This window comes from Prunus persica, chromosome G2 (genome assembly GCF_000346465.2).
Source record: "Prunus persica cultivar Lovell chromosome G2, Prunus_persica_NCBIv2, whole genome shotgun sequence".
Lineage (NCBI taxonomy): Eukaryota > Viridiplantae > Streptophyta > Magnoliopsida > Rosales > Rosaceae > Prunus > Prunus persica.
In genome coordinates this window covers 17,448,882-17,476,339 of record NC_034010.1, presented here as the reverse complement: position 1 = coordinate 17,476,339, position 27,458 = coordinate 17,448,882, and the positions used below count along the sequence as shown (strand labels likewise).

The window sequence follows — 27,458 nt, the reverse complement described above, 5'->3', positions numbered from 1 at the left end:
ATAGATTCAATGTAACTGTTCTGTCACCAGTGACAAACTATTTAGACACTGTCAAGTTTTATACCATGCAAACTCATGAAGAAACAAATCTAACAAGAATCAAAAGGATAAAACCAGAAACATAAGTTGTAATCCAGAACTTTTGCTCTCTCTCTCTCTCTCAATTCAATCTTATCTGTAACAAAATTTTGAGCAACGTCTTGTTTAATATTTTAGTTTCATGAATTACAAATTGAAGTGAAACTGTTTCAAAAGATAAACAACGCATAGAAAACCCATGATCATAACATTGTTCAAAACCAGAGAAGCATTCTGTTGTCCTGCACTGCATGGTATGCTGCTTCCACTATAGCACCCTTTCTTTTGCTGGATCCCTGCACCGCGATTTTCAAGAACAAATGTAGAGTTTGTCTTCCCACTGCTGAAAAGAACACTCCAAAAGAATGGCCCTTTATGAACCCGAACCATGCCTACACCCACCTCGGTATGTGATTTATTTCTCAGAATTGATAAAGCCTTGCTGTCTCGAACAAGAACATGTACAAAGGCTAGTGATGGCTCAAGATACTTGGATTGGCAACCCACAATGTGGCCAGTTATGGTGCCAAAAGTTGGTAGTTCTACACCACAATCGGGGGCAAAAACTTCGGTGAAGTCATCTTCAGATGGTTTGCATTTTACAGTGTTGTTGATAGAGCAGTTTCCCTTGCACAATTCGGCATATTGCAGCGCAATGCACCCGAGTCCAGGACTGTCATTTAGTTTTGAAAGTTTATGGGCTGTTCGGTTGTTGTTGATAATCTCAACAAGATCATTTGCAGGGTTTCCTGAAGGACAAACCACACCCAATGTTACAAAATCAACATATGTGGCCATTCAAAACTCAAACCTATCTTCAAAATAATGCAATACACTTACACAAACATGCAGTCCTTATTTAATCTTTGAAGTAAAATAGATGACAAATGTATACACGAAGAATGTGAAGAACGAGAATGCAGAAAATTTCTAAGTTAATCCAATTACATTGATTTTGATAGTTAAGAATTAAATGCCACTTTTCCTACTCTCACCAAGCGTCTTACAAGTGAATATAACCACATCAACATCATTTTTAAGAAAAAATTGCTAAGGAAAAGGTTAGCTTGTGATCATGGTTCCTACTGTGGAGAACCAAATTAGGCCACATCACAATAACCAACTTTTGATTGGGATGACAAGATGTGTAAACCCAAATTCTATGATAGGATGACCATTCACTGGGACTTCTCTTTGTGACCCTGATTTTTATTAACAATCACAATGGAGGAATGGAACCACTGAGCATACCCTCATGAACAACATTTTTTTTTGGTAACCATAAATTCCCCCAATCCACGAAGTGGATCAGATTCGAAACTGGAGCCCCTCGCCAAACGCTACAATCTTTGTGAGGCAAAAAAAAAACACTAGCAAATAGCTAGGTAGGTACCTTAAGGGGTTTCGAACCTCAGACCACATGGGAGCAAACCATGGGATTGATATCTGAGAATATAGTGGAAAGTGAATGGGAACTATGAAATTCTTAACTTTTATGCAAATGCTAGGCCATAGAGATGAGAAATGTAAACAATGTGTAGAGGACATAAAGCACTTTTAAAGATCCAACTATAGCTCCCAAATCAGGGAGCAAAATGAGGCAGAAGAGCTATAAGACATTTTAGTGACTGTACAGTGTAGGACTTTCTCAATGGCAGTAAATAAAAATGAATTAAAGTGTATTATATAAGAGTAATTTCTTATTCAGAAGAGGACCTTCTAATTACTCCTCCAACTGTGGTCAAAGTGGAGAAAAGAAAGAAATATGCTAATCTTATCTTAATACAGTTACTTGACAAGCCAAAAAACCAGTACGTCTCTCAACTGAGATTGCCAGAAAAAATAGAAAGCTATTCATCTTTACCAACATCATTTCAGAACAGCAGCTCCTATTGAGAAAAAAGAAAGAAAGAAAAAAAAAAACAGAAACCACAAAGAGAATGTATTTGCATAGTTCCATAGAGGAAAAAAAAGGAAAGCTCAAATAAGTAAAGAATTCAGCAGAAAAAATGGCAAAAAATCTGCAGAAACCACAAAGAGGGAAGAAAATGCATAGTTATATAGTACCATGGTTCTTGGAGAAAACAAGAGCTGCTAGCAGTAGATGACAGAAAATTATGAACCACCCACAGCAACAAAGCCGCTTCTTCACCATATTCACTTGTGATGTGAGCAAAAATGGGTTTTGCTTTACAGAGAAACCTGAGCAGGAAATACAGAGAGAGAGAGAGAGAGAGAGAGAGAGAGAGAGGAAAGCTGTAAAGTATATTGAGAAAGGGGTATTGATTATTTTTTATAAACAATATGAGAGAGGTGTTTGCTTGGTGGGAATGGAAAAAGTGCGTGAGAAAGCAGAGATTTTCCAGGGGAAGGAAAAAAAGAAGTGTGAGGAGGAAAGTGCTTGAATAGTGATCAATGTTGCAGAGTTTAAGACAAAAAAGATGGGTGGTGGTGGACCCTTGTAGCCGCTGTGTGTTCTGTGCATGGATTTCTTTTTCTTACGAAAGTCGAGCGCATTTCAAAAGATTGGAAATTAGGTGGGCCCAATATTGACGGATTTGGGGGGATTAGTAGTACTAATGGAACTATAGAAGACGAGTAGGGTTTGGGCCAATTATTGGCAAAGCAAACCGTTTTGGGTTGATAGAAAATTCCATTTGCATCCATTTGTTTACATATCTCCGTTCCCTACACCTTTATTCCCTTTATAAAAAAAAAAAAATTTCATGGTCACGTGAGAAGATTGACATATATAGAGAAAGTAAAGCCCAGCTTGGGATTGCTGCGATTTTTAAAAAAAAGTTGCTTTTGTTGTGCTTTGAAAATAATTAGCTGTAAAGTAAAGCAGCTTCATATTTAGTAAACAATATTTTTAAAATGTTGTTAGTACAAAAAACAATGTCAAAACCTTTTGGTAAATTTTAATAAAAAATTGTTGTAACTGTAAATAATGACTAAAATAGACATGTTGTTAAAAGTGTTATGTACTAATCATGTGGTAGTAGTGGTAGTGATGAAGTGGAGGTAGTGGTGGTGATGAAGGTGGAGTTGGTAGTTGTGGTAATGGTGGTGATGGTGGTGGGGATGGCGATTGTGGAGGTGGTGGTGGTGGTAGTAGTAGCAGCATGGTGATGGTTGTGGAGGTGGTAGTGGATATGGAGGTTTTGGAGGAGGAGGTGGTTGTGGTGGTAGTGGTGGAGATGGAGGTGGAGGAGGTGGTGGTGGAGGTGGAGGTGAAGGAGGTGGTGGTGAAGGTGGTGGATGAGGTGGTGGAGGATGAGGAGGAGAAGGATGTGGTGGTGATGGTAGCGGTGGTTGTGGAGGTAGTGAATGTGGTGGTGCAAGTGGTGGAGTTGGATGTGGAAGTGAAGGTGGTGTCATTTTTTAAAATAAATGATGGTATTTTGGAAATTAAAAAAATTCATTAAAAGTTCATCTTTGCTTCTTCTGAAAGCAGTTTTGAAAAGTAAGCCAGAGCCTGCTTTTAAAAGCTGCTGTCAAAAGACCACTGCTTTTAAAATAATCGGGATATTTTATTTTTACCAAACACCTTAAACTGCTTAACTTTAAAGTGAAGCAGGTTTTTGACCAAAAAAACAATCCCAAATGAGGCCTAAGTCATAGTTCCATGTAAGTTTTTCTTCTATACGAGGCAGAAGGCTCCACTAGTAGCGTTTGACTTTCGTTTTCCAAACACAACACACATTTTATTATTTTAGATTTAACAATAATCCGCAACTATTCACCGACTGCCACCCACACGGCCCAACGGGTGGATAGTTGTGAATTGAACTCTAATCACTTTTATAAATCTTCATCTGGGTTTTGGCCCACTATTTCCATTACCAAAACATTGTAAGCCAAGCCATAGATGTGACTTTGACATGCTTCTTTTACCCATAAAAGCTTAATTGGCCTACAACATGGAAGCCAAGCCATAGATGGGCTTGAACCAAACATTGTAGACCCAACCAAATCTCATTACCTTGCGCACACAACACAACAACAGAAAATGTCTAGGAGCCGGACCATCTAGAACTCTGCAGCTTCACCTACTCGCTCCTTATCTCACACAAGGGTTTAAGATATCTGCCCACTTCTTGCAAACAGAGCATTTTCTTCAGTCTCAGCAGCTCGACTAAACCTTTGCTCATTTTCGTTTTCCATTTTTGTTTGAGCTCTATCATGGCTTCCACTTTTGTCACTCTACCAAACCCTTTGCTGTGCAAACCTAATACTGCTTCTCTGTCGAACCAGAAGCTACTGCCAGGTGTGTTGAATTTAACTCCTTTCTTGACACTTTTCTTATATATTTCTTGAATGTCTAGACTTTATTATAATTTGTCAAATTTTTTTCTGATTTGTTATATGGGTTTTGTGCAGGTCTGCGAAGAAACTGTTTGAGAATTAACGCAGTTTCCAAGAAATGGGAACCCACCAAGGTATTTTTTCTCTTATCTATACTTGTTTGAAGAAGCAATTTCAAAATAGTTTGTGGTTTTCCAAACATTACATGTGGCTGCACTGCTACTTTCTACTTTTTTTTTTTTTTTTTTTACAATGAATTATCTGGGTTTGGTTTTTATGGTGGTAATTTGTGAGTGACAGGTGGTTCCACAAGCTGACAGGGTGCTTATTCGTCTTGAGGAACTCCCCGAGGTATGCGGGTTTTAGTCATGTCAATTGAGTTTGAGAGTCTGGATTGGTAATTTTTAGTGTGTTTCATTATTGTGAATCCCAAATATCTAGGTCAATGACCATTTTAGTTTAGTGTTTGAGCTTTTGGAATGCGAACCTTGTGAATATCCATAGGATTGCCAAATGGCTTTAGTTGCAAGCAAATTGAATTTTAAATTGCTGAATGAATCTTGAGCTCTGGTGGGCTTGAGTTCAACTACAGTTCTTGAATGCGATCATGGATTTGAGCTTGAACTCTAATGGTTTGAGAAGTCATCCCATTTTGATTGGCTTGCCTTAGTTAAATGACTCAGACTAGTGGCAATTTGAGTTATATTGTCCATTGCGTGTTTATGCGGGCTGTGTCTCTGTTAGGCGGGCAATTATCTGACCAAAGTCTTGAGAGCGTTGGCTTGAACATGAGGCACATGATCTGAAAGTTCAGTCATGATTGTTGATTACGTGTGCCCTCATGTGATCAAAGAGACAAAAGCCACCCCATTTGATATGAGGGATAAAAATCTTACATCCCCCCACCCCCAAAAACAAAATCTGTCTTAGTTATGAATAAGTTTGTAATGGTGTCAAGCGGACTTGACTAGTTATGAGTAGTCAGTAATGGTTACTTGCATCTCAGACTCTCTATTTCTTTACTAAGCCAATGTCCCAAAAGCATATTGATCACTGTATTAATTTCTTATGACCACATTCTCCAAAGAATCTTATGAGTGCTTTCAATTTCTCAACAATGGCGAAAAATGGCCTATGTTGCACCAAGTCCTTGCTGGCTGTACTTATGACAAATATTTTTGATTCATGGTTTTTGAGGGGATGATTATCTTATGGTTGGTTACAATGGGATTCCATTCAAAATTATAAAGGTTTTTAATATTTCATTTTTTACTCATTCTTTGGCTTTCCTTTTGTATGTTTTTCTCTTGAATGATATCAAGAGGTTGCACATTGACTGATGGCGGTTAGTTAGAAACAGCGGGTTCTAAATTTGACCTCATTGTTTGCATTTTTCTTCTTCTTCTTATTAGATCATGGAGAAATATCTGTTTAGATTTGAAATTCTGCATTTTTGAAATATATTGCTTTGGTGTTCCTTGTGTACCTTATCTGTTAATATTAGCATGATAACAAACTGTCTTATGCCACAGAAATCAGCTGGAGGAGTTTTGCTGCCCAAATCAGCCGTTAAATTTGAGCGGTATCTTATGGGAGAAGTATGCCCACTGTTTCTGTCTCGTTATGATTAATTTTTTTGTTTTTGAAGTAACAAGTTTAATATCAGGATCTTCTAACAAGTGTTGTTATTCTCAGATTCTTTCTGTTGGTGCTGAGGTTGGGGAAGTCAAGGCTGGAAAGAAGGTGAGCAATTAAAACATTCTCAAATAATGGCAACTGTCTTCTGGTGTGAAATAATGTTGATTTGTGACATATATTGTTGCTTCGACGATAAGTTTCTGAGCTAGTGAAGTTTTTTGTTGTTTAATGGTTTATTCAAAGTAGTGATTTACGTGCTTAACGTGTCATCTAAATTTTGAAATCCTTATCCTTTTGCAGGTTCTTTTCTCGGACATAAATGCATATGAGGTAAGTAGATTTACTTCAGTTGAAAATATTATACAGCTCTGATGTTAAGAGTCTAAAATAAACTTTGATGAAGGACTTCCACTGTTTTGTATGAGTATATTCCATCACATTGTTAACCTGTGCGTTGTAACTTCTGGACACTTAAACGGCATAGAATGAACTTATTTACTTAACAATTGTCTTGTTTCATTGCTATGACATCAAAATTATCAACTATCTAATCTCGGTTGACTAGCATGATTGTCTGACACAATCATAGCTTATCTTGTGCCTGGTCCAGAGCATGCACAATTATTGTGTTGAGCATTGCTGACACAAAATTGGCACACGTTCTGTATTGACTCCCATGAATGGCTGACTGTAAAACAAGGAGCTGACATTTTTATCTTCTTTATAAACTGAAGTCTATGTTGTGCAAATGGCCTATGGATTGTTGCATGCAATGGGTGCATATGGATGCTTGCACTATCGATTGACATTTTCTTTTAATGATAATGCATTTTTGACGTCTCAGGTGGATTTGGGAACAGATGGCAGGCACTGCTTCTGCAAAGAGAGTGAATTGCTGGCCGTAGTTGAATAAAGTTTCAGCTACGGGTAGGTACATTGTTTTGCGGGATTATTTTGTGAAACTTTTCATTGTCAAAGATGGTTTTCCATGCAGTGTCTCCAACTCCCAAAACTATATTGTCAGTTCAAATTTGTTAAGTACATGCTCTTTCTGCATTGATTGCATGGGTTTTGTATTATTTAATCTCCAATGTTGACACTTTAGAAAATATTGATAGGAAATTGGAAGGAGAGGGGAGAGGAAGGCATGATTTTACAGAAGAGGGCTGCCATCTGGATTTTTAAAAACCTTCTGAGGGAAAAGGTCTTGATCGTTGGATCAAATCCATGATTGGGATTAATTTAAAAAGTTACAGTAAAACTTAAACCGAAAACTGAAGCAGATTTGTTTGCTGTTTAGTTGGGTCAATCTGATTTAGAAAGCATCCGAAATGGAATTGGAAATCTGATTAGAGGTTTTATAGACGTTTAACCCATTTTCTGGTTGAATTTTCCCTGATATGAATTTGTTTTAGTCTTGTACCATACGTACAATTTCTCCACAGCATTTTGAATGGATCAAACAGCATATGAATCCGTCCAAAAGAAAAACAAATAGAAACACAGAAAATATAACAAAGCATTCATTAGCGGTCCCAATATCGGGGGTATCAAAATTTATAAAAAATGGGCCACGGCGAAACAGCTTATAAAAAATCTTTAAATGAAAATGAACAATAAACGGTGAAGAAATATGAAGAATATTGCTTGTATTAAAAAAAAAAAAGAAGAAGAATATGAAGAAATTTTATTTTATTTAATTTCTCAATAATATTCTCTTTGAAGAGAGAGAAGTGGAGATGCAGGAGAGGGGGAAGCACTTGACAAAGACTAGAGAAAAATATAAACAATTTTGGTCAAGAACTCTTCTCTGATTAGGTATAGACCCAAATTCTTCTAGGAAATTAGGTATAGATCCAATTCTTCTAGCATTGACTGGGTTTATATTATTTATAGTTTTCTCTGCAGCCGCAATCGGTTAACGCCGGAAATTAAGGATTTTTATAAATGATGCCCAGCGTCTAAGTACATTCTTCTCCTTGAGAAGAATTGATATATTATGGAGCTTTACAAGTTCAATCCTCCAACTGTGTTTTTCTCATATTTTTGCATGCATGCTCTTATTCTTGACTCATGCCTTGGCTTGAGGATGAGTGGAAATGAGACCGATTGGCTAGCCTTGCTTGAAATCAAGGCCAGGATAACTGCAGACCCTCATGCTGTATTGACTTCATGGAATGAAACCATGCATGCACTTTTGCAACTGGCATGGAGTTACATGCGGTGGTCGTCACCAGAGAGTCACCATGTGGAAATTTGAGTTTCTTGCGCGTGATTCATCTGGTGGGCAATAGATTCAGCCACGAAATCCCTCCAGAAATCCGTCTTCTGCGCAGATTGCACGATTTCACTTAGTGGTGAAATTCCCTCCAACTTATCAGCTTGCTCTCAACTCCACACAATTGATCTTGGTTACAATTCGCTGGTGGGGAGAATTCCTGACGAGCTTGGCACCTTGTCAAAGCTATTAAAAATAGCAGTTGACAACAACAACCTTACCGGAAATGTTCCTTACTCTTCTAGCAACTTATCATCTCTTGGCTTTCAGCAACTTTTAATAATTTGAATGGAAGCATTCCAGATATCTTTGGCCAAAAGACCAGTCTTTGCTATCTTGCTTTGGATGGAAATAGCTTGTCAGGTATGATCCCTCCCTCCATCTTCAACCTCTCTTCTTTAAGCCTCTTCTCTGTGTCTATAAACAAACTCCAAGGGACTTTGCCCACAAACTTAGGTATCGCCTTTCCAAGTCTGGAGTATGTAGGTCTTAATGCTAACCAATTTTCTGGACCAATATCTAATGCCTTAAATCTAGTTCATCTAGCAATCTCAGAAAACCAACTACATGGAAAAGTCCCTTCCTTACACAATTTATATAGGCTCGAGTAAACAAAAGACTGGAGATGGGGGAATTTATTCTTGCTGCCAACAATCTTGGAGATAGGGGAATCAGTGACTTGAGCTTTGTCTGTGGTTTGACTAATTCCACTGGTTTAAGACTATCGAGCTTTAGTGTAAACAAATTTGGGGGTATTTTACTTCACTGCATAGGTAACTCAACTTTTTCTCTCCTATACTTCTATTTTGGTGATAATAAAATATCAGGCAGCATCCCAAATGCGATTGGAAATGTGGTGAACTTGGAGAGGAACCGATTATCAGGTCTCATTCCCCTTGATTTAGGAAAGCTTCAGAAATTATATCAGTTAGATATGGATTCAAATTCTCTCTCTAGGCATCTTCCATCCTCTTTTGGAAATTTAAGTGGATTAGCTAATTTTTATTTAGCTTTCAACAATCTTGAAGGCAATATCCCTTAAAGTTTAGCAGAATGTCACAATTTAGTGACCTTATCTCTTGCTATTTAGTGGTATAAAACCCCCAGAAGTCATTGCTGCATCATCTTCATATACCGTTTTGGATTTATCTCAAAATCATTTCACTGGTTCCATCCCCAAAGAAGTAGGAAATTTGATAAATCTGATGTATTTATCTGTTTCTCAAAACTAGTTATCTGGTGAAATTCCGACAAGTCTTGGTAGTTGCATAAAATTAGAAATTCTAAGGATGGATGGAAACTTCTGCCAGGGGACCATTCCATCCTCTTTGAGTTCACTAAGAGGTCTTGAAGAATTATATCTCCAAAGGAACAACTTGTCAGGGATGATCCCAGAATTCTTGGAGGAGTTTCTGCAGTCTTTCTCAAGAATGCAACTGCACCATCAGTCAAAGGTAACTTTGTGGGGGAACACCTGAGTTTCAATTGCTGAAATTCAAATCCACACATTCCAATAGGGGAGGATTGAGCCTGACCATGAAATTGATAATCTCTCTCATTTCTGGAGTTTTTGGAGTCATTTTGCACTTGTTGTTTTGTACCTTCATTGTTCCCGAAGGGAAAGGATCAAGGAGCATACTAAAAGTGATTCAGAAAAATTTCTCACAGTGTCTTACCAAAGTCTTCTAAAAGCTACTGATTGGTTCTCATCTGCCAATTTAATCGGTACGGTTAGTTTTGGGTCCATTTATGAAGGAGTTGTTGAGCAAGGTGAAACAACTGTTGTTGTCAAGGTACTCAACCTGGTTCATCGTGGAGCTTTGAAAAGTTTTGCTTCTGAGTCTGAGGCCTTGAAAAATATTAGACATCGCAAGGTACTCTCAGCATGTTCGGGTTTCAATCATCGTGGTTGTGATTTCAAGGCCTTTTGAATTCATGGCTAATGGGAGTTTAGAGGAATGGTTGCACCCAACACAAACATTTGGTGGGACAAATGAGAGACCAAGGAGATTAACTTAAAGGTTGGACATTGCCATGGAATTGGATTATCTACATCGTAATTGTCATACTTCAATAGTTCATTGCGACCTCAAACCCAGTAATGTGTCCTTCTCAACGAGGAAATGATTGGACATGTAGGTGACTTTGGGTTGGTACCAGAACATCTGAAATTTGTTCTGGTAATCAATCAAGCTCCACCACAGTTAAAGGAACTTTTAGTTATACTGCTCCAGGCGATCGAACATTTCTTTAAACATTCCTTAAATGTCTCAAATTCATTTAAAAGTTTGAAGAATGAAAATTATAGTTTAGAGAAGTTGATAATAAGAATTTTCTGTTTTTTGAATTTTGCTATTGAACATGGTATGGGAAATGAAGTGTGGATTCAAGATGACGTGTACAGTTATGTCGTTTCCTGTTGGAAATGTTTACAGGAAAAAGACCAACTGATGACACGTTTCAGGGAAGTTCAAACCTTCAAAACTTTGTCAAGGAAGCTCTGCCTACTAAGCAAGTGGTGCAGATTGTTCAAGAAAAATTGGAAGGGGAGATGAGCGCGAACAATCATCTTGTGGAGGATAGCAGAAGGATTCACATCAAAATTGAAGAAAGCCTGACTTCAATTTTAGAAATTGGTGTAGCTTGTTCTGCGATGGTTGGACATTAGTGCTGCTATGGCTGGAATGTGCCAGATAAGAAAGACGCTTCAAGAAAGTAGAATATTTGAATAAAACCAAACTTAATTTATAATCTACATAGCATGTATGTAATATTCTCTTATATCTAGAATTACATTATTGCTGTGCGTATGTAATATCCAGGAACATTATTGCTTTGTATTTTGGTAGGTCAAGCTGCCTAAATATTTTTACATGGTTGAAGAGTTCAAATTAGCCTGTGCGGTAGTACTGGAGAAATTACTAGTTTTATGTGCACATCTCATATTGGAGATTTTAAAATAGAAATTTCGTGGAATTGTAGAACGATCAATAAATTTGATAAAGACTTGATAGGCCAAAACGCTGCTTTCTTGTTATTTGACCATGCTTCACCAGTTGGATACTGAGTTCTACCTTCCATCAGCAAATATAATGACAGGACAAAAGTCAGGAAAAAAACCTGTCTGATTCCAGAGGCAAGTTTTCTCTACCAGGCAAGCAAGAAAGAAGGAAAAATAATTTTTCTAGCTCTTAACTACCACCTGATGAAGTCCGGGTGTTTAGGTAACCAATTTTTCTACTCATAATTTATAGCTCACGCAAGCTGTTCCTGTTTGACTATAAGTAGGTACCTCACTCAAGTAGCTATACACAGCCACTGCAAATTTTGTAAGCAACTAAAGTTTCAGATAAAACAGACTTTATGGTGCTAAATACTTTCAATTCTGCTGTGTTTCTCTCATGTTTTTGCATGCATGCTTTTATTCTTTACTCATGCATTGGTTTGACACACAGCGGAAATGATACAGATCGACTGGCCTTGCTTGAAGTCAAGGCTACGATAACCCATGACCCTTTTGGAGTTCTGACTACATGGAATGAAACCGTCCACTTTTGCCGTTGGCATGGAGTTACTTGTGGACGTCGTCACCAGAGGGTTACAAGGTTGGACCTACAGTCCTTGGAACTTGCAGGCTCTATATCACCACATGTTGGAAACTTGAGTTTTTTGAGAGAGATTTATCTCCAGAACAACAGCTTGAGCAGTGAAATCCCTCAAGAAATCGGTCGTCTGCGCAGATTGCAAAATCTACAATTGGAGAATAATTCACTGAGTGGTGAGATTCCCTCAAACTTATCAGGTTGCTCTCAGCTCCTAATACTTTTACTTGGTTTCAATTTTCTGGTAGGAAGGATTCCCGAGGAGCTTGGCACCTTGTCAAAGCTAAGAGTACTTGCAATTCACCGAAACAGCCTCACAGGAGCTGTCCCTCACACCTTAAGCAACTTATCATCTCTTGAATCCCTTTCGGCATCTTCTAATAATTTGAATGGGACTGTTCCTGATTTTTTTGGTCATCTGACCAATATGACATATCTTGGTTTGAGCGAAAATACGTTGTCTGGTATGATCCCTCCCTCAATCTTCAATATCTCTTCTATAAGATTCTTTTATGTGGTAGGAAACAGAATTCAAGGGACTCTGCCCTCAAACTTAGGTACTGCTTTTCCAGGACTCGAATATTTTCATATTGATAATAACCAATTCAGTGGATTTATTCCTGTTTCAATATCCAATTCCTCAAATATAGTGCAGCTTGGAATGTCAGGAAACCAACTACATGGAACAGTCCCTTCGTTGATAAAATTATCTAGGCTTGAGAAACTAGTTCTCGGTATAAACCATCTTGGAAGTGGGGGGGTTGGTGACTTGAACTTTTTCTGCGATTTGACTAATGCCACCAGTTTACAAGTACTGCAAATCAATAAAAATAATTTTGGAGGCATGTTACCTCAATGCACAGCTAATCTATCTTCTTCTCTTGTATTATTCTTTGTATCTGCGAATAAACTGTTTGGAAGAATCCCATACGGGATTGGAAATTTGCTTAACCTGTGGAACCTACGGCTGTCTGCAAACCAATTTTCCGGTCACATCCCCCTTGATCTAGGAAAGCTTCAGAAATTATATGAATTAGATATGGCAATGAACTCTTTTGCTGGGAATGTTCCATCCTCTTTGGGAAATTTGACTCAGTTAACGAAATTATATTTGTCTTACAACAACCTTCAAGGCAATATCCCTTTGAGTTTAGCGAAGTGTCATAATTTGATGCTCTTATCTCTTGCCTATAACAATCTTAGCGGTTTCATACCCCAAGAAATCATTGCTATGTCACCTTCATATGTTGCTCTTTACTTGCAAAACAATCGTTTTTCTGGTTCCCTTCCCCAGGAAGTGGGAAATTTAATAAACCTGGAGTATTTATCTGTTTCTGAAAACATGTTATCTGGTAAAATTCCTGCAAATCTTGGTCAGTGTGTAAGGTTAGAATATCTAGAAATGCAGAGAAACTTCTTCCAAGGGGAAATTCCATCATCTTTGAGTTCACTAAGAGGAATTCTAGAAGTACATCTTTCTCAGAACAACTTGTCAGGCACGATTCCAGAATTCTTGGCGCGTTTCGAATTTCTGCAGTATTTGAATCTATCTTATAACAATTTTGAGGGCATGGTACCAATCGAAGGAGTTTTCAAGAATGCAACTGTGACATCAGTCAAAGGAAATAGAAAACTTTGTGGCGGTATACCTGAATTTCAATTGCCAAAATGCAAACTTCAACATTCCAACAAGAGAAGATTGAGCACAACTTTGAAACTCATCATATCTCTCATTGGCGGGCTTCTTGGCATCACTTTTGCACTCACATCTCTGTACCTCTGTTGGTTTCAGCGAAAAAGAAAGGTGCATACTTCACGTGATTCAGAAAAATTCCTCAAGGTGTCGTACCAAAGTCTTCTGAAGGCTACTGATGGATTCTCCTCTGCCAACTTGCTTGGTACAGGCAGTTTTGGGTCTGTCTATAAAGGGTTACTTGAGCATGGTGAAACAACTGTTGCCATCAAGGTACTCAACCTGGTTCGTTCTGGTGCTTCCAAAAGTTTCTTTGCAGAATGTGAGGCCTTGAAAAATATTAGACATCGTAATCTCGTGAAGGTACTCTCTGCATGTTCAGGTTCTGATTATCGTGGTTTTGACTTCAAGGCCTTAGTTTATGAGTTCATGGTTAATGGGAGCTTAGACGCATGGTTGCATCCAGCTCCCACAGTTGGCGAGGCAAATCAGCGATCAAGGAGTTTAACTTTTTCTCAGAGGTTGAACATTGCTATTGATGTTGCTATGGCATTGAATTATCTCCATCATCAATGCGAAGCGCCAATAGTTCATTGCGACGTCAAGCCAAGCAACGTTCTTCTCAATGCTGATATGATTGGACATCTAGGCGACTTTGGATTGGCAAGATTCCTTCCTAGAGCAGCTAAAAACTTTTCCGGTAATCAATCAAGCTCCGTTGGAGTAAAAGGAACAATTGGTTATACTCCTCCAGGTGATTACTTTCTTTAACAATTCCCTATATTTTTCTGAATATTCATTTTAATAGTTTGAAGCTTGAAAGTAGAGATAAGAATACGGTGTTTGATAAATGCAAATGCAGAGTATGGCATGGGACATGAAGTGTGGACAAAAGGTGATGCGTACAGTTATGGCATCCTCTTATTGGAAATGTTTACAGGTAAAACACCAACCGATATCATGTTTCAAGGAACTTCGAACCTTCCTAACTTTGTCAAGGCAGCTCTGCCTCATCATGTGGTAGAGGTTCTGGATCCCATTCTTTGTCATGAAAATGAGGACTGGGAGATGAGCACAAATAATGCTTCTTGTGAGGATAGCTTAAGGGTTCACAACAAAATGGAAGAAAGCTTGATTTCCATTTTAGAAATTGGAGTTGCTTGCTCTGCGGAACTGCCGAGGGAACGATTGGACATTTGTGATGTTGTGACTGGGATGTGTCTGATTAGAAACAAACTTAGGGCATATAGAATATGTGAATAGAACCATATTTTTTGTTATCTGCTGTATTGAATGTAATTTTTATTGCTTTCTTATGTGAAATAAGTTTTCATTTAATCTTCTTAGTTTGGATTTGCATATGTTTTAGAGATTCTTCAACGCCAGCAAATCTTCCTCTCTCTGATCAGCTTAATCTTCTTAGTCGTGATTTGCATATGCTGTCAGCTCGATCATCCTCCTTCATAGTCCCAAGTTCTTCTGACAAACCCATTATTCAGTTCGTTTAAAAAAAAAAGAACCCATTAATCCCAAAACACTCCGAACATTTGACATGATGAACCACGGAATGATTTTGTTTACACGCAAGGATCGTCCGCTTCGAACCAGCTTGGTTGGGGGCAGCTATGGAAGATCTGCATTCACTGTTCTACATGCGTGGGGGACCGTCGATTTTCGTTTGGGGAGGCGCGCTGCGAATCCAGCCGCCCTTTTGGTCTTCATCTGATTGGTTTTCATCTCAAATGTTGGGTTCGAGTGTTGCCATTCCAGCTGCGCTTCATTGATAGGACCGTCACCCACACTACATCACTTGCACTATCCATATCACCCTTCTATTTCATTGCATAGCTTAGTTTCTATTTCCCGAAAAGCTAGGAAACGGTTATCCTTTTCTCTCGGTATGTCTGCCATATGGCATCATCCAAAATCATATATAAAGTACCTGATAGCTGGTACTGAGGGGATTCATGAATGAAATATGAAGTTTCTTTAATTGCTTTTTCTTTATTTCCTATTCTGCATTCACGAACCTACCATTTGGTATCTAGAGCCTGGTTGCTTTCCATGGGAAAAAAAATCCCAGGCAACTCTGGCGGCAGGGCTCGCCACTGTGGCTGAAGTCGAGATGGACCTTCAACGTGACCAACTAGAAGCTCAGCTCCAGGAATTCCAGAATACTGTGACCACCGTCTCTCAACGCCAAGACGTGGTACAAAGCGACGTCGCAGAGATTTTGAAAACGCTTACAACATTAAGCGACCAACAAACCCAGAACTTGACCTTCCAGCAAACGGTGATGGATGAACTTCGGACCTTCCGAGCTCGAAGCCCAGTTTTTCCTCGCCATTCCGTATCTCCCACCCACCAAACGGTATCAACACAAAAGTTGCCATCGGCATGGGCAATTCCACCTACAGGTTCGATTTTCAGCTACAACCAACCAAGTTTGGCCTCCATGCCCACCATATCTCCGTCATCGATGCCCACTTCCATGGGTTCACCAACATCCCAGATCTTACCAAACCTCTTCACAAACGCAGGTCCGAGTTTCATACCAGGACCGCTCAGATCCAATCACCCTCAGGTCACAACCCAAGTATCCCACCCATCTCACGGCACCACCCAACTCCTTACATCAAACTTTTCCCCTTTTATTCCACTAAGACAATTTACCCACACTATGCCAAGCCCTAATTCCATGTTTCACCCAAATACCTCATACAGCTCCATGAAACCAATGAAGTTGGATCTTCCGCGTTTCTACGGTGAGGACCCACATGGGTGGTTAGCAATGGCCGAACGTTTTCCTCCACTACCATGAAGTGGAAGACCACCAGAAAGTCATGGTGGCAGCGATGCATCTGGGTGGCGACGCTGCCCTGTGGATGAAGTGGTTTGAATCGCGTTACCTATGCGATTCATGGGTCGTCTTCTCCGACATGTTGCTGCAGCGCTTTGGGCCTGGCAAAACCCTACATGTCAATATGGGCTTGTCCCACAGTAAACAAATAGGGTCAGTATCTGAGTACGTGGGCCTTTTCATTAAGCTCTCTTGCAGGGCAGTGGGTTGGACTGATGAGCAATTGTTGGGCACCTTTGTAGGAGGGCTTAAGGATGACATACAAGATGACGTCATTGCCTTGGAGCCACAATCCTTGGCCCGCGCCATGGAACTTGCCCAAATCTTTGAAAACAAGCTGAAAAAGAAAACAGGCCACATAAATTTTAACCCCAGGTTTACTAGTTCCCAATCCACAAACCGTTACAAACCTCAAAGCACACCCAATTTTTCTCCAGTTCCTAAAGCAGCTACAGATAACTCACCAACCAACCGCCCAATTTTTCATCGGGCTCAAGCTGAACTTCAAGAACGGTGCCAGAAGGGGATGTGTTTTAGCTGTGATAAAGCTTACTCTCCAGGCCATCGTTGTAAACAACCCCACATCTTGATGATCGAATCCGAGAGCTTGTTGGATGGGATGACTGAACCCACCCTCGACATCTCAGAACCCAACTCAGATGAAGAACACCACCCTGTCATTGAGGATACCACCATACACCTCCATGCGCTAGCAGATAGAAAACGAACCCGCAGAAGGGCAATACGATTACAAGGTTCTATTGAGGGCATTCCGATAAGGGTGTTCATCGATTTTGGGGTAGATCGTAATTTTCTCAACCCCAAAATCGCCACACAGCTGAAGACAACCATTGATGCTCATAAAAGAGAAAAAATAGTGGTTGCCACTGGTCAGTCTTATAGCACGAACGGTATGGTTTATGCTGTGCCAGTAAAACTCCAGGCCTATGAATTCCAAGGTGACTTTTGCCTCATCTCTGTATTTGGGTGTGATTTACTTTTGGGCGTTGAATGGTTAGAGACGTTGGGACTCATTGGCTGGCATTTCAGAGATAAGATCATGGAATTTACAGAGGATGGCAACAATTATCGTTTACGAGGCAACAAGGGTAATGGGAGCAATGGCAGCCCCCTAGAATCCGCAGTATTCGCTGTGCTTGAGAAAGAAGAGCAATTTCTACAGACTCCAACAACCCACGGGATCATGTGTACCATTCCACTGAGTGTTCAAGGCTTATTGACGCAATTTTCTGATTTATTTGAGGAATCTCTGGGGTTACCACCCTCTCGCGCCGTTGATCACCATATCCCATTGCTGCCAGGTACCGGACCTATTAATGTCAGGCCATATCGATACCACATTGGCAAAAAGCTGAAATTGAGTCTCAAGTGAATGCTATGCTGCAAGCTGGGATCATTAGGAGAAGTTCGAGTCCGTTCTTCTCCCCGGTGTTACTGGACAGCAAGAAAGAAGGGACTTGAAGGTTTTGTGTTGATTATCGCGCTCTAAATCAGGTGACAGTCAAGTAAATATCCAATACCAGTCATTAACGAGATGCTAGATGAATTAAATGGTGCAGCTTGGTTCTCCAAACTAGATTTGCGTTCCGGGTACCATCAAATTCGTATGTGGGACACTGACATCCCAAAGACGGCATTTCGGACACACGACGGGCACTACGAATTCCTGGTAATGCCATTCCGCTTATCCAACGCTCCATCCACATTCCAGGCACTCATGAACGACATCTTCCGCCCTTATCTGCGTAAGTTTGTCCTTGTTTTTTTTGACGATATATTGGTATATAGTCGAACTTTGAATGAACATGTCCATCACTTAACCACTATGTTTGAGGTGTTAAGGGTTGCTCAGCTCAAAGTGAAGGCTTCTAAATGCACATTTGCTCAGTCCACTGTTGATTATTTGGGTCACACCATATCTGAAGCGGGAGTATCGGTGGATAAAAAGAAAATTCAGTGCATTGATAATTGGCCAAGGCCTGAGACTGTAAAAGGGTTGCGTGGTTTTCTGGGTTTAGCAGGTTATTACCGCAAATTCATTCATCACTTTGATACAATTTCCAAGTCGCTAACAAATCTTTTGCGCAAAGACAACTTCCATTGGAACCCAGCGGTAGAATCTGCTTTTCAAGCCCTCAAAACTGCCTTGACAACCACCCTTGTCCTCCGCCTACCAGACTTCTCCAAAAAGTTTGTCGTGGAATCTGATGCCTCTAACAATGGGGTTAGTGCCATTTTGTCCCAAGAGCAGCGACCGATAGCATATCTTAGCAAATCCTTGTCCGAAACGCATCGCTCTTTATCGGTTTATGACAAGGAGATGCTGGCAGTGGTTCTGGCAATGCAATAATGGCGACCATACTTGCTGGGTCGACAATTTAACATTGTCACAGATCACCAAACCATCAAGCACTTTTTGGAACAACACATCACCACTCCCACGCAAGAGAAATGGCTGCTCAAATTACTTGGGTACAACTATGAAATCGAGTATCGTGCGGGGTGCAAGAATGCTGGCCCTGATGCTTTGTCCAGGAAGTCGGAGTTATTGGCTATTATGGGTTTATCCACTCCCATTTTTGATTGCATCCCACAGATTCAACAAGATTATACTTCCGACAATGAAGCTCAGCAACTTATTAGCCTCCTCCAAGCTGATCCTATTACCAAACCCCATTACTCATGGCAGAATAATTGCCTCTACTACAAGGAGCACATCTTTGTCCCTACTTCTTCTAAATGGCGTACCGTGATCTTGGAGGAATTTCATTCCACTCCAATGGGGGGACACTCGGGACAACTCCGCACATACAAGCGTATACTCTGTAATTTCCATTGGCCGGGGTTGAAGAAAGATGTGCAAGCATTTGTAGCAGCCTGCGGCACTTGCCAGCGACAAAATTATGAAGCTTTACACCCACCCGGGTTGCTCCAGCCATTGCCCGTACCTGATTCCATTTGGCAAGATATTGCCATGGATTTTGTGGAGGGATTACCCTCAGTCAGCGGGAAGAACGCCATCCTTTTCGTCATTGATCGCTTGTCAAAACATGGGTATTTTATTCCCATCAAACATCCGTATACAGCTTCATAGGTTGCAGATTTGTTTATTCACGAAGTTTTTAAGCTCCATGGGATGCCACAGACCATTGTAAGTGATAGGGACCCAACGTTTACAAGCCAATTTTGGACATCTTTCTTTGCACGCCAAGGCACTAAACTTTGCCATAGTTCTGCATATCACCCGCAATCCGACAGTCAAACTGAAGTTCTCAATCGCACTTTGGAACACTACTTTCGTTGTTTTGTGGGGGACAAACCCACGTCCTGGGTTTCTTGGTTACCATGGGCCGAATGGTGGTATAACACCACGTATCACTCCGCAATCAAGATAACTCCATATCAAGCAGTTTATGGCCAACCCCCTCCCTCAGTAGAATTTTATACTCTAGGTTCAATTGCTGTACAAGCTGTGGATCTCGCCCTGTGTGAACGTGACTCCTTATTTCGACGACTCCGATAGAACATGCAAGTTGCTCAGGAGCGCATGACATTTTTTACAAATCACAAACGTTCTGAATGCCATTTTGCTGTGGGTGATTGGGTTTTCTTGCGCCTTTAACCCTATCGGCAGTCCACCAGGGGTACTACTAACTGCCCCAAGTTGTCTCCATGGTTTTATGGTCCATACTAAATCCTTGCAAAGATTGGAGCAGTGGCTTACAAGCTTGCCTTACCACCTGGCTCAAAAATTCATAGTGTCTTTCATGTCTCTCTGCTCAAGAAGAAAATTGGTGCTCACCTCACTTCATCCCCAACACTTCCTCCCTTGCGCCCTGATAACTCTGTGGATTGGACTCCAGCCAAAATTCTCAATCGTGGGCTTTTCAAACGCCGTAACTAGCCTGTTGTTTGTTGGTTGATTCTGTGGTCTGGTTTACCTGAGGAGGATGCCACTTGGGAGGATGCTACAGACATTGAGCGACGTTTTCCTCACTTTCAGACCTGAGGACAGGTCTGTTTTCATCAGGGCAGGATTGATAGGACTGTCACCCACACTACATCACCTGCACTATCCATATCACCCTTCTATTTCATTGCATAGATTAGTTTCTATTTCCCGAAAAGCTAGGAAACAGTTATCCTTTTCTCTCGGTACCTGATAGCTGGTACAGAGGGGATTCATGAATGAAATATGAAGTTTCTTTAATTGCTTTCTCTTTATTTCCTATTCTGCATTTACGAACCTACCATTCATCCTTCTTGTCATCACACGGGTTTAGCTTAAAGGGATTTCTGGGTTTCGTAAAAAAAAAGGTTGATTTTAACGTTCTTTTGGTTTTCTAGGTTGGTTTATTCATTTATCAAAGTAAATCAAAAATTGAGTTTGGTTTGTTGTTACAGGGAGGAAGATCGAAGGAAAAAGAACTGGAGTAATTAATATATGAATCCCCAGTCTGCTCATCAATCTGGTAATTATGTCTTTGTGGCTGATTTTCTGTTTGCCTGTGGTTATAGACTCCTCTTTTTTTTTTTTATAAATTTTTTTTATTTATAAATTTTAATAATTATTTTAATGACTCCAAATTTTAGTTGGTTTGGGTAATTGTTGTTGTTGGAGAATTGGATTAGATTTTATTTCTTTTTTCCAGTCTCTCTCTCTCTAATTTTTGGTTCCTGATGAAATTTTTGCTTCAATTTTTGCTCTTTTTGGTTCAATGAAGAAAACATTTAGGTTTGATCTGTTTACTATCTCTAATTTTTGGATCCTAATAGGATTTCTTTCATTATATACGCTGCTTTTCCAGAGCACCAATGAAGAAAGCATTTAGATTTGATGGGTTTGATGTCAATGGTATGAATCTCTCTCTCTCTCTCTCTCTCTCTCTCTCTTTGTTTTTATTTTTGGTTCACCAAATGGTTTTCATCTATTCTAATTTTCTGATTTTTAAATTATTTTTCGGGGATTAATGGAGATGATGTGGCTCATAGAATCAAAGCATGGAGGGTTTTGTTAAGCATATATATAATATTTTGCTAGAATTGAAAGCTAAGTTTATAGAACATCTGTTAGAACAGCCATGCTATATGGGATTGAATGCTGGACAGTTAGAAAATAGACATATTCATAGTTCCTGTAGGTACATATTAGCCAAATGTTACAACCAGCACAGTGATATGCACACCTCTCTCTCTCTCTCTCTCTCTCTCTCTCTCTCTCTCTCTCTCTCTCTCTGTGAAAATAGATTCTCATTGAGCAACCCACAATCTAACAGTAGGATATTTACTTCTCTCTCTCTCTCTCTCTCTCTCTCTCTCTCTCTCTCTCTCTCTCTCTCATTTTTGGTTCCTGATGGAATTTTTGCTCTTTTTGGTTCAATGAAGAAAGCATTTAGGTTTGATCTGTTTACTATCTCTAATTTTTGGATCCTAATAGAATTTCTTTGATTATATATGCTGTTTCTCCAGAGCACCAATGAAGAAAGCATTTAGATTTGATAGGTTTGATGTCAATGGTATGAATCTCTCTCTCATTTTGGTTTTGTTTTTGGTTCACCAAATGGTTTTCATCTATTTTGAATTTTCTGATTTTTTATACGAGATGTGCAGTTGTTGCGACTCTTAATCCTTAAATCTTCTCCATCTTACTTGCTAAAGTAGAAAGTTCACATTAGTTTGGTTGTTTTTGGGTCTTCCTGCTAACTACTTAGAACATGCATTTTAAGTTCAATTTTTGTTGGCTTGGCATTTCCCTTTTTTAAGAATCTATTTCATTTGTTTTAACTTTTCCCTTTATCCATTTTTCCCCCCTAATAATTGAACATATTTTTCATCTCTGGGTAGCATTTCTTTTTCTACTTTGTTGGTTAAGCCAGCCCCATTGTAGTGAGTAGAAGGGAGATTTACAGTTTCATAAAGGAAGCATTTAGGTAACGTACGGACTATTATCCCTCTGTTGATTTCGTGGTCTGTTGTTGTTTTGTGTTTAGCTAATTTTAGAAGTGGATTAGGGTTTCTAAATGGCAGTTAATCACTCTGAATCTCAATGTTGTTGTTACTGATTAGCTGTGATTTCCCCCAAAAATATGTAGCTTAAGAGTCGATGAAGTACTCATCAATATGCGTGCTCAATGTTGTTGTTCTTTGAATCTGTGTTTTGTTGTGATATTCAGATTTCTCATACATTAGACCATGTCTTCCTCTTTTTGTTTCAATGTTGAAAGCATTTAGGTTTGATATGTTTACTATCTCTAATATTTGGATCCTAATGGAATTTCTTTGATTATATATGCTGTTTCTCCAGAGCACCAATAAAAAAAGCATTTAGATTTGATGGGTTTGATGTCAATGGTATGAATCTCTCTCTCTCTCATTTTGGTTCACCAAATGGTTTTCGTCTATTTTGATTTTTTGATTTTTAAAATTATTTTTCAGGAATTACTCTCTCTCTCTCTCTCTCTCTCTCTCTCTCTTCTGGATATTGTTAGTAAACTTTAACAAATTAACAAATTTCCTTCTCTCCATCTCTACTTTTGCTTACCTAAATTGCATTTGTTTTTTTGGCATCCGCATATGGTTTCACTTTAATTTCTGATTTTTTAAAGCATGAACATGACTTGCAAGACACCCTGCACTTCCTTTTTTTTTTTCTTAGGTAACACTCTGATTTCGTTCTGGAACGCCATTTTTACAGAAAATATTCTCTCTTTCTATCTGGGTGATTTTGTTATCCATTTATTTTGCTTTTTCGTTCTGCTAAGCTTTTACTAGCAGCATTACCAAACCTCTCTTCGAATCCAAGTTTTTAGTCTACGTCCGTGGGGAATTTTTCAGCTTCCAAATTTTGCTTTATTTTCCACACTGGCCACTGATTTGTGTTGGACACTTTTGGTGGGTAGTTGCCAAAACCTTGGATTTGGAAATCAGTGATATTTATTTCAACAATTGAATATATTTTTCATCTCTGGGTAGCACTTCATATTAGTTTTTGGTTAAATAAATATTCAGTTTAAGTTTCATGCTTCATGATTTGTAATGTTACAATTCTTTGGTAGTTACTACAAAAGTAGTAAAATAAATTATCGCAACTATTCAAAAGTATATTTATGTTTGGCATCATCTCAAGTTGTGTACGAATTGAGCAATGAAAAGGTGAAAGATAAATTATAGAGAAACATGTGGCGCAAGTGTTACATTTGTATTGTTTTGGTTTCATTCTTTTGTTGTACTAACCTCATTGTCCTTTTTTCCCCCTCCACTTGAAGCAGTACTATTTGATATTGATGGAACTCTGTGTGATTTAGATCCCATTCATTTCAATGCCTTCCACAAAATGCTTTCATGGATAAAGTGATTGTTTTGTTTCCTACCATTCTGTCATAAGGAAAATATGGAGGATTTATCTGGTCATAATTTGACATTTTTCTTGGGTTTTATGGACTACAATGTGTTCAATTAGAAAGCATTAGTTCATTTGATGTTTTTAGTTGACGTTGTGGTGATTTTTATTTTTTGCAAGATGTTAACAGTGTACAAGAGAGTCAAGAAGAGGCTGTGAGTAGAAGGAGGTTCTTTGTAGGCTAGACAATGGTGAAATTTTTTTTTCTTTTTCCTGTTTTCGTTCGAAATTTTTTGTTCACTTATTGTCCTTGAATATTATGCTCAAAGTAGTTAACTTTTCGCTCAAAGTAGTTAACTTTTCGTTCAAAATGTTTTATTTGTGTTTCTTGATTTGAATGAAAGCCTGGTATTTCCTCCCTTTTTTTTGGGTTTCTTTCATTTCATAGTGTCTTTGTAACACCCCGACCCCAAATTTCCCCAAATTTTACCCTTATTTAATTATTTAATTATTTAAGGGTATTTTAGTCATATTTTTAACCGGAGAGAGTTTGGGACCGTGACTTGTATTTTTGGATAGGTCGTACTGAGACGAGTTCATAGACACGTAGTGGGCTCGAATCGGAGTTGTAACGAGAGAGATATGGTCAAAAGAAATCCAGTGGCACAATCGTAAATATTTCAAAATGGGATTTTTATAAAAATCTGATTTTCTCTCTCTCTCTCTCTCTCTCTCTCTCTCTCTCTCTCTCTCTCTCTCTCTCTCTCTCTCTCTCTCTCTCTCTCTCTTTCTCTCCCCCGCGGGTCTCTCTCTCTCCTCTCTCTCGCGCGAGACAGCCGGCCACGTTTTGGCCGGCCGTGCTCTCCTCCGGCCACCAATGACGACGGGACCAGTACCAAAATGACCGGGCCGTCGTCCTCTTCCTACCCCAGCCACCTCCCGCCGCCAGCCGCCGCGGATTCGCCGGAATCTGGAGATGAAGCGGCCGACGTCGTCCAAACTTCAAAGTCGCCGATCTCCCTCCTCCGGCCACCAATTCCGTCGACCCAGGTATGGATTTTGAACCTCTCGAGCTGCTCTAGCTGATGGTTGGGTAGGATTAGATCGATTCTTAGCGTAGACAACTCGATTTTCGAATTGAAAATCGGCCGAAACTTCGGCCGCCGTGATCGGCCATTTTCGGCCACTTTTTGGGGTAGGTCCAAGAACAAAAGTGGCTCCAAATAGGGTGTTATACATAGGGTAGGAGTTTGGAGCCGTGGTTTTGAGATGTTCCGGCGAAGCGTTATCGCTTTGGGCACCACGCGCTGCCGGCGCGTGGGCACGGTGGAAAAAGTAGCACCATGTTCCGATGAGATCCTTAGGTTGTCACGAGTGCGTAGGATTTCGCGGATCTCAATTCGGACGTCGTTTGACTATCGAACGGATAATCGCATATTGTGCGTTATCCGGGTTCGATAGGTTGGGAACTTTGGATGGTCCCAAATTTAATATATGTTAGTCTAGGTAATTCTAGGATCGTGTGGGAATTCACGGATTGTGAATCGGAGCCCCGGATGTTCCGAATAGTAATTTTACAGTTTATATTTTATATTAATTGTCAGATCGTGCGATCGTGAGAAATCCGACCGTTCGATCTGAACCAAACTTGCAGGACAAGTGTCCTATACCTAGTAGAACCCATAGAGACTTTCGGATCGGAAATTGGAGGTCGTGGGTTCCGCAGGTCCGTTTGACCAGGGTTAGGGTAGTTTGACCCTTGGTTGACCGTGAGTCTCCCGGAGTAATCTCACCTTTCTAGGGGGATTATCGGGTGCTAGACGATTGTGGAGGGTTACACAATATTAGAATTAATTTATATAACTATAATTATATATATGGTTGTACAAGGATACAACAGAGTCTAGAATGTCAGTTTGGAGTGCTATACGCACTACCTTAGGTACCTCCCCGGATTTTGGATTCACTACAAGCACCACCAAGTGAAAGATAGGTCCCGCGTGGCGTAGGTTATCCGGCGTTGGGACAGGCCCCATACGTGGCGTTGGTTGTACCGGCGTATGGGGAGTTATGTGATATGATGTGCAGGTCTCACGTGGCGTAGGTTATCCGGCGTTGAGACAGACCCCATACGTGGCGTTGGTTGTACCGGCGTATGGGGAGATATAATGATAGTATGGTATGGTCGCACGTGGTGTAGGTTATCCGGCGTGTCGACAGACCCCATACGTGGCGTTGGTTGTACCGGCGTATGGGGAGATTTGTGATATTGTGTTGAGGTCGCACGTGGCGTAGGTTATCCGGCGTGTCGACAGACCCCATACGTGGCGTTGGTTGTACCCGCGTATGGGGAGATTTGTGATATGATGTTGAGGTCCCGCGTGGCGCAGGTTATTCGGCGTTGGGACAGGCCCCATACGTGGCGTTGGTTGTACCGGCGTATGGGGAGTTATGTGATATGATGTGCAGGTCTCACGTGGCGTAGGTTATCCGGCGTTGAGACAGACCCCATACGTGGCGTTGGTTGTACCGGCGTATGGGGAGATATAATGATAGTATGGCATGGTCGCACGTGGCGTAGGTTATCCGGTGTGTTGACAGGCTCCATACGTGGCGTTGGTTGTACCGGCGTATGAGGAGAGTATGTGAAATACAGAGAAATGAAATAAGGTATTGCCGATGTGTGGAATTGGATTTTATGGAAGAACTACGTGTGGCTTGATCCCTCTAGGAGGGTACGTAGGCAGCCTAAGGTTATTAGGTGCAGCTGCAGACTAAATGTTAGTCATAAATTGTATTTGAATTGTTTTGGTAGTCTGTTGAGAATTATTGGAAGGCCGAAGGCCAATTTATGTGAACTGCATAAAATTATATTGTGCATGCTGCCAGTTGTGAATATTAAATGCGTTTTTATGCAGGTTGAAATTTTGGGAAATGTCCAAATTATAGGGGAGACTCTGCCGAAATTTCGGCAGGAAGTCTCGGTTTTTAGTAAAGTGGGCCTGGCATCGGGGTGATGTCAGGAATTCCAAAGGGTTCATCTCGGATTTTGAGAAAATTCGGGGCGGGTCCTTTCAGTCTTCATATATTTTGCTCTACTGGTGATCAGAGACCCTAAAAAAACTGCCATACAAATTTGATTAAACTTGGAATTTTCTTTTAAAATTTGTTCATAGCCAATTCCTATTATACCATTTTTAATAATTTGTACCAACAGCATTAAAACCCTTGCAGAAGACAAGAAAGAACAGAAACCACTTCTACAATAGAGCCAGCAAGAGATGGATCTCCTTTCAGCAGACATCAAGGCAGAAAAATCCCCTTCCCTAACCAGTAGCATATATGTTAAGGCAAAATTGCTGATATTTTGTTGCTGCTTGGTTTATTAAAATATTGATCATATTTTAATAAACATGAAAAGCAACATATAAAACATGTTATCAGTCTTTATTTTGTAACTTGCTACAAATTTTCACAATTTTATACACATTTCATACGATTTTAAAACCCGCAACACCGTGCGGGCACCTTTACTAGAGACATCGAAATCACATTGTGCTCACACGCAAAGACGAGCATGCTAATGGTGCTAATATATTATTGGACTTTACAGCTCTGCTCACACACAATTTCTCGTCAAC

At 40.0% G+C, this 27,458-nt stretch overlaps 3 protein-coding genes and 1 long non-coding RNA gene across 5 annotated transcripts in view; 3 read left to right on the top strand and 1 right to left on the bottom strand.

Moving 5' to 3' along the window:
• Positions 41 to 2,823, bottom strand: LOC18785124. The gene is made up of 2 exons (XM_007218253.2): positions 2,146 to 2,823; positions 41 to 827 (listed from the first exon to the last, which is right to left on the bottom strand). Exons 1-2 carry the CDS (start codon positions 2,231 to 2,233, stop codon positions 226 to 228), a joined length of 690 nt encoding a protein of 229 aa, XP_007218315.1. The 5' UTR covers positions 2,234 to 2,823; the 3' UTR covers positions 41 to 225.
• On the top strand, positions 4,014 to 7,183 carry LOC109947200 (10 kDa chaperonin 1, chloroplastic). The gene is made up of 7 exons (XM_020556938.1): positions 4,014 to 4,348; positions 4,462 to 4,520; positions 4,687 to 4,737; positions 5,919 to 5,984; positions 6,082 to 6,129; positions 6,325 to 6,354; positions 6,869 to 7,183. Exons 1-7 carry the CDS (start codon positions 4,264 to 4,266, stop codon positions 6,935 to 6,937), a joined length of 408 nt encoding a protein of 135 aa, XP_020412527.1. The 5' UTR covers positions 4,014 to 4,263; the 3' UTR covers positions 6,938 to 7,183.
• Positions 8,024 to 27,458, top strand: part of LOC18786367 (probable LRR receptor-like serine/threonine-protein kinase At3g47570) — a 43,543-nt gene continuing 24,108 nt past the window's right edge. Inside the window, exons 1-3 of the mRNA XM_020557343.1 lie at positions 8,024 to 8,185; positions 8,548 to 8,665; positions 11,772 to 14,351. Coding sequence (XP_020412932.1) covers positions 8,024 to 8,185; positions 8,548 to 8,665; positions 11,772 to 14,351 — 2,860 coding nt within the window. The remainder of the gene's footprint in view (positions 8,186 to 8,547; positions 8,666 to 11,771; positions 14,352 to 27,458) is intronic.
• LOC109947201 lies at positions 20,732 to 22,842 on the top strand. 2 transcript variants are annotated; one of them, XR_002270148.1, is made up of 4 exons: positions 20,732 to 20,795; positions 20,883 to 20,950; positions 21,287 to 21,333; positions 21,948 to 22,842. It is a non-coding gene; the product is annotated as an uncharacterized LOC109947201 (long non-coding RNA). The 2 variants fall into 2 exon arrangements; XR_002270147.1 differs by having other exon boundaries at positions 20,883 to 20,958.